Source organism: Ictalurus furcatus, chromosome 15 (genome assembly GCF_023375685.1).
Source record: "Ictalurus furcatus strain D&B chromosome 15, Billie_1.0, whole genome shotgun sequence".
Lineage (NCBI taxonomy): Eukaryota > Metazoa > Chordata > Actinopteri > Siluriformes > Ictaluridae > Ictalurus > Ictalurus furcatus.
This window is the reverse complement of record NC_071269.1, coordinates 1,568,264-1,582,234: the sequence shown is the minus strand read 5'-3', so window position 1 is coordinate 1,582,234 and position 13,971 is coordinate 1,568,264. Positions and strand designations below refer to the sequence as shown.

At 40.4% G+C, this 13,971-nt stretch overlaps 2 protein-coding genes across 7 annotated transcripts; both read left to right on the top strand.

The window, feature by feature from the left end:
• g0s2 (G0/G1 switch 2) lies at positions 1–1,171 on the top strand. The gene is made up of 2 exons (XM_053643866.1): positions 1–89; positions 303–1,171. The coding sequence occupies exon 2, from the start codon at positions 331–333 to the stop codon at positions 664–666; it is 336 nt and encodes a 111-aa protein (XP_053499841.1). The 5' UTR covers positions 1–89; positions 303–330; the 3' UTR covers positions 667–1,171.
• Positions 1,172–2,551: 1,380 nt separating this feature from the next.
• Positions 2,552–13,665, top strand: taf8 (TAF8 RNA polymerase II, TATA box binding protein (TBP)-associated factor). Of its 6 annotated transcripts, none has more exons than XM_053643853.1 (10): positions 2,552–2,751; positions 3,086–3,245; positions 5,233–5,331; positions 5,577–5,639; positions 7,764–7,888; positions 8,082–8,229; positions 8,708–8,850; positions 9,051–9,173; positions 9,272–9,395; positions 10,975–13,262. In XM_053643853.1, the coding sequence occupies exons 1-10, from the start codon at positions 2,704–2,706 to the stop codon at positions 11,193–11,195; spliced, it is 1,254 nt and encodes a 417-aa protein (XP_053499828.1). In that variant the 5' UTR covers positions 2,552–2,703; the 3' UTR covers positions 11,196–13,262. The 6 variants fall into 6 exon arrangements, with proteins under 6 accessions (XP_053499828.1, XP_053499831.1, XP_053499829.1 ...); XM_053643856.1 differs by lacking the exon at positions 10,975–13,262 and adding an exon at positions 13,296–13,665 and having other exon boundaries at positions 2,554–2,751; XM_053643854.1 differs by lacking the exon at positions 10,975–13,262 and adding an exon at positions 13,269–13,665 and having other exon boundaries at positions 2,554–2,751.
• Positions 13,666–13,971: the final 306 nt, after the last annotated feature.

The following is a 13,971-nucleotide window of genomic DNA, read 5'->3' as shown; positions in this document are numbered from 1 at the left end:
CAGAACAAGCCTGCAGTCAGTTGCCTGTTGATACTTGGACATAATCAAGTGAAGCTCAACCAACTGAAGGTTCCACTTATATTGCACGTGTAAGTACTTTTGGATACCTCGATTTGCTAACACTATTTGCCATTAGTCTTCACGGTTCTAACATTCTGAACTTCTCTGATCTATGTACTTTGAACGTATTCGACTGGTTAATAACTTCATACGGATAGTAAATGCAGGACATGCATATATGGAACGGTTCATAATTTATTATAATATGCCGTGAGCCCTAACAGTCTTTTCTCTCCTCACAGACACAACTCTTGAGTGATTTCGAACAAAATGGAGATGATGCAGGAGATCATTCCTTTTGCAAGGGAGATGCTAAGTGCTCGACCATCAAAGGGCATCATGAAGGTATATCTAGTAGGAGGGACCTTTGCAGTCCTGGGCATCGTGAGTGGCGTGGTGGAGGCTGCCTGTTCGCTCTTCCCTGAGAAAGAAGAAAACACCCTGACTGAACTGATGGAGGAGACCATAACAGTGACGGCTCAGACTCAAGAGCCACAGACAGTCATCCCAGAAGAAGATGAACAGGACGCTGAGATGGAAGCCAAGGCTAAGGAACTGCCCATGCTCAGGCAGCGACGTATGAGTTTCAGAGCCCATGCCTCTTAAAATACACACTCGCTAACACACTACGTGTGCTGCCTTTGAGATGAGAAGACTCTATTGTCATTGTAATTCTGTGCAAAACAACGAGATTATAATGGTATTCCTTAAAGTCTCCAGACAACAACATAAAGCTACAATATAAAACACAGACACATATATATATATATATAGAATAGTAAACAATTGTAAATGAAACAAGCACTGAGGTTTGTGTGTGTCTGACAGAGAGGAAATGAAGAGTGCCTGTTGGGATTGAATGCTGTTGAACAGCTAATGTTCGGAATTATGGGGTGTGGGAGGGATGAGGTTGGGGGGGTGTTGGGGTTAGGCGGGGCCTGTTCTCAAATGTTATTTGTAAGTTTGTTAAGACGATGTGATGATTTTCTACTGGCTGAACATTATTTATAAAGGATGTAACAAGTCTTTACTGAGTAAGCTTTCTCTGATTGCAGCTGAATAAATTGTACTGTGTGCAAAACCGTGGTCTGTGTCTTGCTGTGTCTTAAACGTGGAGTTTTATAGAACACGTGGCCTAACTCGCACCCTCTCCCACATATCTCAGGATGCATTTTTTTTCAAGCCATAGATGAAAACTAAATTCATTACAGCAAGGCTGAAAATTCAATCATCCATATGCAGTATTCATATTGCATAAAACGAGAACCCTTTAAACACGCCTGCCGATAAACACACATCCCCCCCAACACACACACACACACACTTGTGAGGACCAAACTGCATGCTTTTGGCTCTTTTAAGGTTTTTTATTTTATTTTTTGTATTTTAGTTAAAGCTGCAGTTTGTGATTTGCTTATGGAGACCAGCCAAAAGTCCCTGCAAGGTCCAACTTTCGCAAACCATGGAGCCTTCATGGAGCTTGTTTGTGCACTAGAGCCTTTTTCATGCAGGAATTCTTAATACAGCATACAAAGACATTCGAGAAAATTGTGTTGTTCTAACTTTGTGGCAACGGTTTGGGGAAGAACCACATAGGCTACTGTGTGGGTGTGACGGTCAGGTGTCTGCCTACTTTGCATCACGTTTTCCTAAAATGCTCCAAATCCACAGTGACCCTGACTAGAATAACGCTGTTACTGACGACAGAGGAATGAATAAATGAATATACGATTTATTCACTTGTGTATTGAGGATATGATATGTAAAGATCCACAGAGCTACCAACTTTCTGAACTCTGTCCCGTACAGTCCTGGAACCAGGATTAACCTCTATCAAAGTGACGAAAAGGCCAAAGTGTGGAGAAAGAAAGGATCAACTCATGATCCAAAACATACTGTGAAACATGGTGGCGGTAGCGTCATGGCTTGGGCTTGCAGGGCTGCTTCTGGAACAGGCTCATTAATCTTTAATCGATGATGTACTCACGATGGTAGCGGCAGAATGAATTCAGAACAGGAACATTTTTGTCTGGCAATTTACAGAGAAATGCGTCCAAATTAATTGGGAACATTAAGTATTAGTTACGTTAATTCACTTCAAGGCCCAGATCTGTTCCTATACTTTGGCTCGCCTAAAAATTGAGCGGTCTGACACGAAACGTTGTGTTTTATATTGTTTAGTCACACATCTAGAGGTAAAATCCAGGAAATAAAAAGCTGAAATCCTAAACCCTCGTCTCATATCCATCTCAAACCCAAACGTCTTTGGTGCACGGTATATCACAAACAAATGAACTGTCCTTGTTCCAATAGTTTCAGAGGAAACTGTAAAGACAGATTTTTGAATGGAGCATTTTTAAATAGTTTGTTATTTGTAAATACAAACGTTTTAACGCAACAACAACTCGCTTTATAGTAGTCATTAACCTTAATAACTAGTAACTACATCGAAATGGATATTTTTTAGGACTTTTATTATGCACAGGACTCTTATTAATGCATAGCCGCATTGTACATAACGGAAGTCGTTGGCGCTACACAGCTCGGTGCAGAGAAATAATGCTTCTTCAGCCATTTGACAAGTTCGCTCGGGGTTTGTTTATGTTTTAGAAACATAAAGCAGAGGAGGAAATTATCGCAGAGATGGCGGACCCTGCGGTGGCGAGCGGCGGAAATTTAAACGCCGGAATGGTAACAGCGTTAGCGGGCTTCATGCTAGCTAGCATGCTCGACCAACTGCAGATAGATATGCAGCGGTGGCACACCGGAATGTTTAGACGCTTATGTAGAATTATGCTCTACAAAATTGTGAGGGTTTTCTTCACGGTTTGGCATAATTGTACATTTGTGAGGGTTTTATTCACGGTTTAGCCGTCAGCTAGCTTCGCTGTTAGCAGCAAGCGGCGGGGAGCCGAATGCTAGTCGCTAGCAAACAAAACAAGTTAAGGCTCATAAGAAGTTAAGAAGCTACATCTTCGAATTAATTTGAAAGTGACTTGTCTTTTCTTTTTCGTGCTCTTTTCAGCGGTCAGGTGGTAGTAAGCCAACTACGAGTCCGGCGGAGAATTATTACCTGGCCCGGCGGCGCACCCTGCAGGTGGTGGTCAGCTCCCTGTTGACGGAATGCGGCTTCGAAAGCGCTGAAAAAGCGGCTGTGGAAACTTTAACAGAAATGATGCAGAGTTGTAAGTTAAACCGAAAACTGACATAACTGCTGGCATAGACAGAAACACTGTTGGTGTGAAGTTGGATGTTCGATATGAGGAAATTAAGGGACCGTCTCTAAAGTCACATACGACATTGTTAAACACGTTTCTAACTTCAATAGCATTCGAAGGGAATGACTTACAGTCATATAACCCACTGGAAAGTGTTCATCTAGGTGTCAGGTTTGAGGCCCACCTCTTAGATTGATGATATTTATCAAAGCAAGCTATTAAAGCACATTTAAATTAGACATGAATTTCACTGCGGAAAGGGCCCATACACAAAATATACCAGTATTTAAAGCTCAATAGCATTTGAAGGGAGTGATGTACAGTCTCACAACCAACTGGAAAGTGTTCATGTCGTATGTAACTTTAGAGACGGTCCCTTAATTTGCGCATTTCTGCCAATATCGAACGTCAAACCAACTTTATTCCAGTGAGAGAAACTGGTTCTGAGTGGTCACTTGGGTTATTAACCTAAATACAGGTACATCTCAAAATATTGGAATAAAGAATTTATAATACAGAAACGTCGACCTGAGAAGACTCTAATCAGCGAATGAACTCAAAACACCTGCAAAGGTTTCCTGAGGCTTTAATCTCTCAGTCTGGTTCAGTACATGACCACAATCACGGGGAAGATGGAAGTTAATGTTGCATTTCATTTGGAAATCAAGGTTCCAGAGTCTGGAGGAAGAGTGGAGAGGAACAGAATCCAAGCTGCTTGAAGTCCAGTGTGAAGTTTCCACAGTCAGTGATGATTTGGGTTGCCATGTCATCTGCTGGTGTTGGTCCAGTGTGTTTTCTCAAGTCGAGAGTCGATGCAGCGTCTACCAGGAGATTTTAGAGCACGTCATGCTTCAATCTTCTGATGAGCTTTATGGAGATGCTGATTTTCTTTTCCAGCAGGACTCTGCACCTGCCCACAGTGCCAAAACTTCTAGCAACTAGTTTCTGACCGTGGTATTACTGTGCTTGATTGTCCAGCCGATTCGCCTGACCCGAACCCCATAGAGAATCTACGAGAGACACCAGACCCAACAATACAGACCTGAACGCTGATGATTGGATAGAGAACAATTAACACACAGTTTGTGGGAGAAGAAAAAAAACTTCCAAGTGTACACCTACAAGATGTACTGACATGTATAATAAGGAATAAGAATATACAGTGTGTATATCCTCGGTGGGGTTGATAAACTGCTCATGGGATACAGTGAAGTAATTGTGTATCTAAAGCTGCATGTGATATAGTAGGTGTGATCAAATGGACAAAACCTATAGATACAAGATCAGTTTTTATGATCGATTAGTTAAGTGCACTACATATTCAATGAATAAATTATACACCAGGTATCACCATCAGTCTGCCTGATTAGCTGTATCGTCCCTGTTGGATTAGGGCTGGAAGTGAATCCTCCAGAAGAGGGTTGATGATCACTGTTGTATCCTAGCAAGTACACGTGTGTCTGGACCCGTTGCGATTCAGGCAGCCTTACTAGGTTGCATCCTTTATGCCTTAAATAGTCTCGGTCAGTTTAACCACTGGACAAGTCTACTTGCAAATCATAGTGTAATCTTGGATTAAATGATAGATATCTGAATTAATTTTGATCTGAAGGAGTGTTTCTCAATCTTGGTCTTTGAGTACTCCTGCCTTGGACATTTTTGCTGTATGCTCTGGGCACCAAAATATGCAGTGCAGTGGTACTCCAGGACCAGGAATGAGGAACACAAGTGACTGAGGCAGACTCTTTTCCAAGACCATAGCTAATAGTGACACTAGTGCTGCAAGACTAAGCTTCAAACCGTTGGCATAAGTCCGAGATGTAGGTTGAACAAAGAACCATAATCCGTTATCATTTCCAGTGTACATTTCTGGTTGTGTGTGTCCTTGCTGATGAAGGATGCTTGTTTGTGCTCAAATGATACAATTTCTGTTCTGGTATATTATTGTCTGCAGATATAACCGAGGTTGGACGTTGCGCCAAAGCAAGCTGTGAGCATACAGCCAGAAGCAGCCCTACTCTCTCAGACGTGGTTATTACATTGGTGGAAATAGGTAAGCATGACTGGTCCTGTCAAATGCTGTGCATTCCATAGCGTGTACAAGGCAATTCTGATCTTGTTTATGTAGAGCATTGGGAACAGGGAAGTGAATTTGAAAAGCATTAGGGGAATTGGGCAGGAAATTTTGAAAGGAACTGGGGTTGGAGGGTTCTGTGAGAATTTGGCTTCATGTCAAATCTAATTGATGACTGATCTAGACATTTTAAAAATGACTCTTCTCTGTTATAACATTCACAGGTTTTAACGTAGACTCACTCCCCTTGTATGCCAAAAGATCACAGAGGATGGTCATAACGGCACGTAAGTGTTAATCACCGTTCATCATTCTACGTTCATCCTTCAACGTTTTGAGGTTACGTCTGGTGGTGTGTTCATAAAAACCTTATCAAAGTTGCATAAACTATTCACAGACTTACTCAGAGTAGCTTTTATTAAGAAACTGGAGGAATCCATAGAAAAAAAATCTAAATGCTTGCTAGGCTACATCTCAAATAGATGATCAGATAATTGTCATTCTTTACACAGCACATCACAAATGGATTAAAAGGTAGTAATTAAAGGATCAGTTTTAAAACGGCCACCTTAATGACCAGAGTACCGTGGTTTGTTTTTTAAGGAGCATTCGAATAGAATGATATACACTCACTGTCCACTTTATTAGGAACACTCATGCAGTTATTTAATCAGCCAGTCATGTGGCAGATACAGGTCAAGAGCTTCAGTTATGTTCACATCAAACATCAGGATGAAGAAAAAGTGTGATATCGGTGACTTTGATCGTGGTTGTCGGTAAACTCTGTAGATTTTTATGCGCTATTAAATTAGCCACAGTCTGCCAACAAAAGCTGTGATGCAGAAAACTACTCTAGAGTGTGACTTCGAGTATTTCAGAAACTGCAGATCTGCTGGGATTTTCGCACACAACAGTCTGTAGAGTTTACACAGAATGGTGCGAAAAACACTGAATGAGCAGCAGGTCTGTGGGTCTTCAGTTCTGTGGGTCTGCAGCTGTCCAGTTTGTTTGAGTCTCTGCCCATGTTAGCCTCAGATTCTTGTTCTTGACTGACAGGAGTGGAACTTGCTGTAACGCACACACCTCAAGGTTTTCAGGTCATTCTGAGATGCTTTTCTGCTCACCGTGGTTGTAAAGAGTGCCTATCTGAGTTACTATAGACTTCCTGTCCACTCAAACCAGTCTGCTCATGATCCGCATGACGTTTTTGCATTGTGCTGCTGCCGCCACATGATTGGCTGATTAATATAGAGGTGTACATATTAAAGTGGACAGTGAGTGTGAAATAAATGATGTATTCTGCAGCATGACTTGGAGATTTAGTTAATGTTTATTACAAGTGCTTGTTTTAAGGTACTTGAACGTTAGTAGGTCACATGACCACAACATGGTAGCCACTGCTGTAGCCTAAACGTGTGTGTGGAGCTTCATAATTAATACCCGCTGCAAGCACTGCTTCTCTGCCATGTCTATATATTTTATCGTTTCGTGTTTTAAACATGACCAATATTTAGTTTCGTTTTGGTTTTGGCGGGAGACAATAGCAAAGATGGCGGCTTCTTTCTTTATACTGAAGAAAAAAAGTGCAAAACCTCGCTACTGGTAATTTTATAGAAGGTAAAATAAAGTAGAATCTTTCCAGCGGTGTACACTGCACACAAAAAGAGTCTGTAAAAATAAAATAAAATAAAAATACAGACTTGACCGTTCCAGAAGGGACGAAATTTCCATAGGAATTTTTTATCGCATTATTAGCCGAAAGACGCATTGGCTGTGAAGAAAGGCAAAACCATGAACATTTTCTATTCATTTTAATTCATTCATTCATTCATTCATTCATTAAATATATAGTTTATGTGATAATTAAAGAAATAATGCAAACCGTAAAATTGGTCATAAGTAATTAAAAGTGAAAATATCTTGTTTGCGATAGAAACATTTTATTTATTTCACTGAAGCTACCTATGCCTTGAAAACGCCTGCCATGAAAAGAACCGTGAACGTGACGCGACATGCATTTTAACGAGTATTTTGAAAAAGTCAGCAGTGAGGTAACCGTCCAATCATACACCATGACTAACCATACTCAAATCTTAATCTTGATAAATAAGGGCCATTGTCGTTAAATCTTCCAAACACAGAAACTCTGATGTAAATTGCAGGCATCAGACATTAAGGATCATTTATGATTCAGTGTTCGTGACCCAGGATTACCATTAAGTTGTGAAAGGTTTAGGAGCTACTGTAAATGCTGGAATTATTTCCAGACTGAGAACAATTAAATGGCTTAAAATTAAGACCAACACCCTTTAAATCTTCTCTGAAATTGGCTGGTTAGGAGCTCCAGGCTGATTTTATCCTATAATTCTAGTGCTGCTGTTAGTTTAGTCATTGTTCTTGCTTTGCAACAGCTCCAGTGACGAATTCCCCAGTGATTCCCAAGGCTCTTATTGCTGGACAGAAGCGGACACACCCCGCTTACATCCCTAGCCATTTCCCAGAATTCCCAGACCCTCATACATACATCAAAACCCCGGTAAGACATGAGTTTTACATTCTGTGTTGATGCACATGTCAAACTACACACACGTGATGGACTGTTAAGCAGAGAGCGTTAGAAGCCTTTTAGTCAAAATCAAGTTAGTATGTGACATTAAGAGCAGCAACATGATGGAAGCATGCTTTTCTTTCTTTCTTTTTTTTCTTTTCTTCTCCTCCCTGGTGTACAGACATTTCGCGAGCCTGTATCAGATTACCAGGTGCTGAGGGAGAAGGCGGCTTCCCAGAGACGAGATGTCGAGAGGGCACTCACACGATTCATGGCGAAGACTGGCGAGACACAAAGCCTCTTTAAAGATGACCTTACTGCTTTTCCACGTAAGGACAGTGCTGAAAAGTAATTGTGTGGATAAAGATCTGCGTGCTGGTGTGGCCCTGTGGTTTTGTGTCTGCTGAAACAAACGTTATTTGAAAATCTAAATGAACTCCGCTGTGAGAAAGGACTGGGTTAAATGTAGTCATTTATTTATTTATTTTTTCACTCTAGACTTTAGATATTACATTCTATCATATGCTTACGGTCACTTTATTAGGAACACTGAAACTGGGCAGTTAAAGATGGGGAAAACATTGCCTGGTGATAAGTGATGAACACGGCTCATGCTGTTTTAATCAAATCTATAAATCATCAAATCAAATGGATATCATTTGTTTTAGCATTTTTACCGTATCATTGTTATTAGTGCTTTTTACTTTCTGTTAATGTTTATTTATGAAATCCATTTTTGTCAGAGTTCTTTATTGGAGTTAAAATAAGCGTGAAGATATATTAATGGCTCTGCCTTCTTATACTCAGTGATCGCAGCAAAGCCAAGCTCTATCCCATACCTGAGCGCCCTACTGCCCTCTGAGCTGGAGCTGCAGTCCCTGGAGGAGACGGACTCCTCTGAGCAGGACGACCAGACCGACTCGGAAAACAACACCAACGGCATGATTAGCGTAAGAACTACTTATGACCTCTCTCATCCGTCACTATTAAGCATTACAGTGTACTTTTTTAAAGGATGTACTGATGTTTAGTACACCTGACATTGAATTAATGAGCCTGTCTGACATCATCAGTATGTGTTGTATTATAGTTTACAGACTGTTGCATGTCAGTTGTGACAGATTTGTTTGTTTGTTTGTACTTAATCCAGGAAGACACAGGAGCAGATAAGGAGAACGCCGTTCTGCCACCTGGTGGCGGTGTGCCTACTGTGAAGAATAATGAGGAAAACATGATTGATAACCCCTACCTTCGACCAGTCAAGAAACCAAAAGTGAGGCGGAAAAAATGAACAAAAAATACCTGGACTCCTGTGTGCAAAGAAATAGTGTCCAAATGAAGATGCTGTTGTGCGTATGTGCCTCTGAATAGAAGGAAATGCATTCACTGGTGCAGTTAGGAACAGTCCACCGATTTAATAGGGGGACAGCGTTAATGCACAACCAGCTGGCTTTGTATAATGCTGAGAGGCTCAACTGCAGTGTGTTTCTGAAAGGTGGGTATTTGTAGACCATTTGACTGTTAGACCTAGTGTGTGTGTGTGTGTGTGTATATGTATGTATGTATGTATGTGTGTGTGTGTGTGTGTGTGTGTATGTGTATATATATATATATATATATATATATATATATTACATACATATCACTCTTTAATTTTGGTATATGCTTGGATTTTCAGTGTTCTTAAAACAAAACATTTGTACGATGATGTTTCTTTGTCATGCTTGAATGAATGACGGAAATAAATCCCCTCATCTGAAAAAAACCCATCATCCGTAAAAGATTATGATGAAGATTTCATTTTCACACTTTCACATCTTATTTAAAGGTGCCGTTTGTCATTGTAGAAAAAAAAAAAAAAAAGCAATATTCTCAGACCTACAATGATCACCTTTCCAGAGATAAATTTGAAAAATTGTGCTTTAATGGTCGGTTGGAGGTGGGAAAGAAAAGACTTGCCAGTGTTTTTTTTTTTTGTTGTTGTTGTTTTTTACTGCAATTCACTTTCCTGGCAACAGAGGGCAGCTGCGGTAAAGGAATACCATCCGAGACATTTTACTTCACAGCAGAGTGAAAAAATGAATTATATTTGATATGCTGGCAATCGGTCACTGTATCCTAAACGTTCAAGTCTAATTTGTCTGCTTAGAGTTAAATATTTCAAATGGTGATTTATGGCAGTTTAGTTTTTAGAGTAGTTTTCTGCACCATAGTTTTTGTTGACAGACTGTGGCTAATTTAATAGTGCATAAAAATCTTGAGTTTACTTCCATGATATGGTTATGATTTATGGACGTGCTTGTTCCTAAAACCAATAATAATAATTTTTAAAAAATGCATATTTATTTTTACAGGTATTCAAATGAGCTGTCTTGCTTTGTGCATAAAAGGAATTCATATAGTAGACACAGTGGATTAGTGGTTAGCATTTTTGCCTCACACCTCCAGGGTTCTTCCCATGCTTCAGGGGTTTCCTCCAGGTAGTCCGATTTCCCCCTCCTGTCCAAAGACATGCGTTGTAGGCTGATTGGCATTTGTAAACTGTCTGTAGTGTGTGAATGGGTTGGCACCCCGTCCAGGGTGTCCTCTGGGATAGGCTTCAGGCTCCCCTGTGTAGGATAAGTGGTACAGAAGATGGATGGATGGATGGAATTCATACAGCCATGTGTATACACAAGAACAGCAGGCAATATGACGAATGCCAGTATCTGAGTAAATTATTTAACTATGTGTTTGGATCCTAAATCAGACTTGCGCAATACGCTGTTCCTGCAAATTCAAGAATAGTGCAAGCGTAGATGTGCTATTCTGTTGCGATGCTTCTGGAACTCCTTCTCACATGGGAGCTGTGTGCAATGAAACACAAACATACAGTTTGTCAGAAATGTTTAAAAGCTTGTCACCTAGAATTAAATTTTATATATATATATATATATATATATATATATATATATATATATATATATATATATAATATATAGCTGGCAATGGTATACCAGTACAACATAAGCACAACACAGTTGTCAGTCATTTTGGGGGGTTTTTACCTCTTTCTGAAGTGCCCTTCTCTCCAGCATGGGCACTTGGGACCAGTCTGGTGATCCAAACTTCATCGGCCATGATACCCTCTGATTTCATGAGCCATCAAGCACGTACGCACCTAGTCTTTGTTTTTTGTTTCATTTTATTTCATGGGCACATAATTAATGGCTTATTTATCAGCATAAGTCACATGAAGGAAATTCACACAGTGCTTTGTAGTTGCAAATCTATGCAGCTAGACTTCTGTATGTAACTGTGCTATAAACTGTGTTAGAAAAAAGAAAATAATTAGAATATCGTGGAAAAGATGACTTTTTTCCGTAATTTAATTTAAAAAAATATTCATATTCTAGATTCATTACACATAAAGTGAAATATTGTAAGCCTTTTTTTGTTTTAATCTCTGATTACGGCTTACAGCTCACCGAAATAAAAAATCCAGTATCTCAAAATATTAGAATAAAGAATTTGTACATTTTATTTATTTGTAAAATAAATAAGTTGTGTAAAAAAACAGCATACAAATAAATAAAATTTACAAATTCTTTATTCTAATATTTTAATATTATGTTTCTTATCCCGTCTCTCTATCTATCTACAGTGAGGGAAAAAAGTATTTGATCCCCTGCTGATTTTGTACGTTTGCCCACTGACAAAGAAATGATCAGTCTATAACTTTAATGGTAGATTTATTTGAAAAGTGAGAGACAGAATAACAACAAGAAAATCCAGAAAAACGCATGTCAAAAATGTTATAAATTGATTTGCATTTTAATGAGGGAAATAAGTATTTGACCCCTCTGCAAAACATGACTTAGTACTTGGTGGCAAAACCCTTGTTGGCAATCACAGAGGTCAGACGTTTCTTGTAGTTGGCCACCAGGTTTGCACACATCTCAGGAGGGATTTTGTCCCACTCCTCTTTGCAGATCTTCTCCAAGTCATTAAGGTTTCGAGGCTGACGTTTGGCAACTCGAACCTTCAGCTCCCTCCACAGATTTTCTATGGGATTAAGGTCTGGAGACTGGCTAGGCCACTCCAGGACCTTAATGTGCTTCTTCTTGAGCCACTCCTTTGTTGCCTTGGCCGTGTGTTTTGGGTCATTGTCATGCTGGAATACCCATCCACGACCCATTTTCAATGCCCTGGCTGAGGGAAGGAGGTTCTAACCCAAGATTTGACGGTACATGGCCCCGTCCATCGTCCCTTTGATGCGGTGAAGTTGTCCTGTCCCCTTAGCAGAAAAACCCCCCCAAAGCATAATGTTTCCACCTCCATGTTTGACGGTGGGGATGGTGTTCTTGGGGTCATAGGCAGCATTCCTCCTCCTCCAAACACGGCGAGTTGAGTTGATGCCAAAGAGCTCCATTTTGGTCTCATCTGACCACAACACTTTCACCCAGTTGTCCTCTGAATCATTCAGATGTTCATTGGCAGTCTTCAGACGGGCATGTATATGTGTTTTCTTGAGCAGCGGACCTTGCGGGCACTGCAGGATTTCAGTCCTTCACGGCGTAGTGTGTTACCAATTGTTTTCTTGGTGACTATGGTCCCAGCTGCCTTGAGATCATTGACAAGATCCTCCCGTGTAGTTCTGGGCTGATTCCTCACTGTTCTCATGATCATTGCAACTCCACGAGGTGAGATCTTGCATGGAGCCCCAGGCCGAGGGAGATTGACAGTTCTTTTGTGTTTCTTCCATTTGCGAATAATCGCACCAACTGTTGTCACCTTCTCACCAAGCTGCTTGGCAATGGTCTTGTAGCACTACATGATGCGGAAATACTAGTTCATGCATTCGTCACCTCTAGATTAGATTACTGTAATGCCTTACTGTCTGGATGTTCCAGTAGGAATATAAATAAGCTCCAGTTAGTCCAGAATGCAGCTGCTAGAGTCCTAACTAGAACTAGAAGATATGACCATATCACACCGATATTATCAACACTGCATTGGCTCCCAGTAAAATCTCGCATTAACTATAAAATACTTTTATTAACCTATAAAGCACTAAATGGTCTCGCGTCACAATATCTAAGCGACCTTTTGGTTTTATATGATCCGCCACGCCTACTTAGATCAAAAGATGCAGGCTATTTGACGGTACCTCGAATAGTGAAGGCTACAGCAGGGGGGAGAGCTTTCTCTTATAGAGCCCCACAGTTATGGAACAGTCTTCCTATTAGTGTTCGGGACTCAGACACAGTCTCAGTGTTTAAGTCTAGGCTTAAAACGTATTTGTTTACTCAAGCCTACCCTGACTAGATTCTGTTCTACTACTTCGCAGTCATAATAATCTTTTTTCTCCCTCTCTCCTTTCGCCGAGCCCCACATGAATTTATGGAGATACTAGAGATCCAGATCCTTTCTGCCTCTGGATGGAGCTCAAATCTTCTCTAATTCCAGACTGCTGGGACTACGGCTGCTCCTAAGGCCATACAGACTTCATATAAATCCATAATGAACTTTTTCACACTATCTGTTGTTACCCAGATGAGGATGGGTTCCCTTCTGAGTCGGGTTCCTCTCAAGGTTTCTTCCTCTTAAAACATCTTAGGGAGTTTTTCCTCGCCACCGTCGCCACTCAGTGGCTTGCTCAGTTGGGATAAATTCACACCTTTAATATCTGTGTACCGTGTTGATATTTCTGTAAAGCCGCTTTGAGACAATGTCTATTGTAAAAAGCGCTATACAAATAAAACTGAATTGAATTGAATAGCCCATTCCAGACTTGTGTAGGTCTACAATCTTGTCCCTGACATCCTTGGAGAGCTCTTTGGTCTTGGCCATGGTGGAGAGTTTGGAATCTGATTGATTGATTGCTTCTGTGGACAGGTGTCTTCTATACAGGTAACAAGCTGAGATTAGGAGCACTCCCTTTAAGAGTGTGCTCCTAATCTCAGCTCGTTACCTGTATAAAAGACACCTGGGAGCCAGAAATCTTTCTGATTGAGAGGGGGTCAAATACTTATTTCCCTCATTAAAATGCAAATCAATTTATAACATTTTTGACATGCGTTTTTCTGGAT

What these genes read in the sequence shown, in the direction of transcription:
- g0s2 (XM_053643866.1), top strand. Translation starts at nt 331, where the DNA reads ATGGAGATGATGCAGGAGATCATTCCTTTTGCAAGGGAGATGCTAAGT.
- taf8 (XM_053643853.1), top strand. Translation starts at nt 2,704, where the DNA reads ATGGCGGACCCTGCGGTGGCGAGCGGCGGAAATTTAAACGCCGGAATG. An exon ending in TGACCTTACTGCTTTTCCAC is followed by an intron (nt 8,230 to 8,707) that starts GTAAGGACAGTG and finishes TCTTATACTCAG; the next exon opens with TGATCGCAGCAAAGCCAAGC. An exon ending in CTGCAGTGTGTTTCTGAAAG is followed by an intron (nt 9,396 to 10,974) that starts GTGGGTATTTGT and finishes CCTTCTCTCCAG; the next exon opens with CATGGGCACTTGGGACCAGT.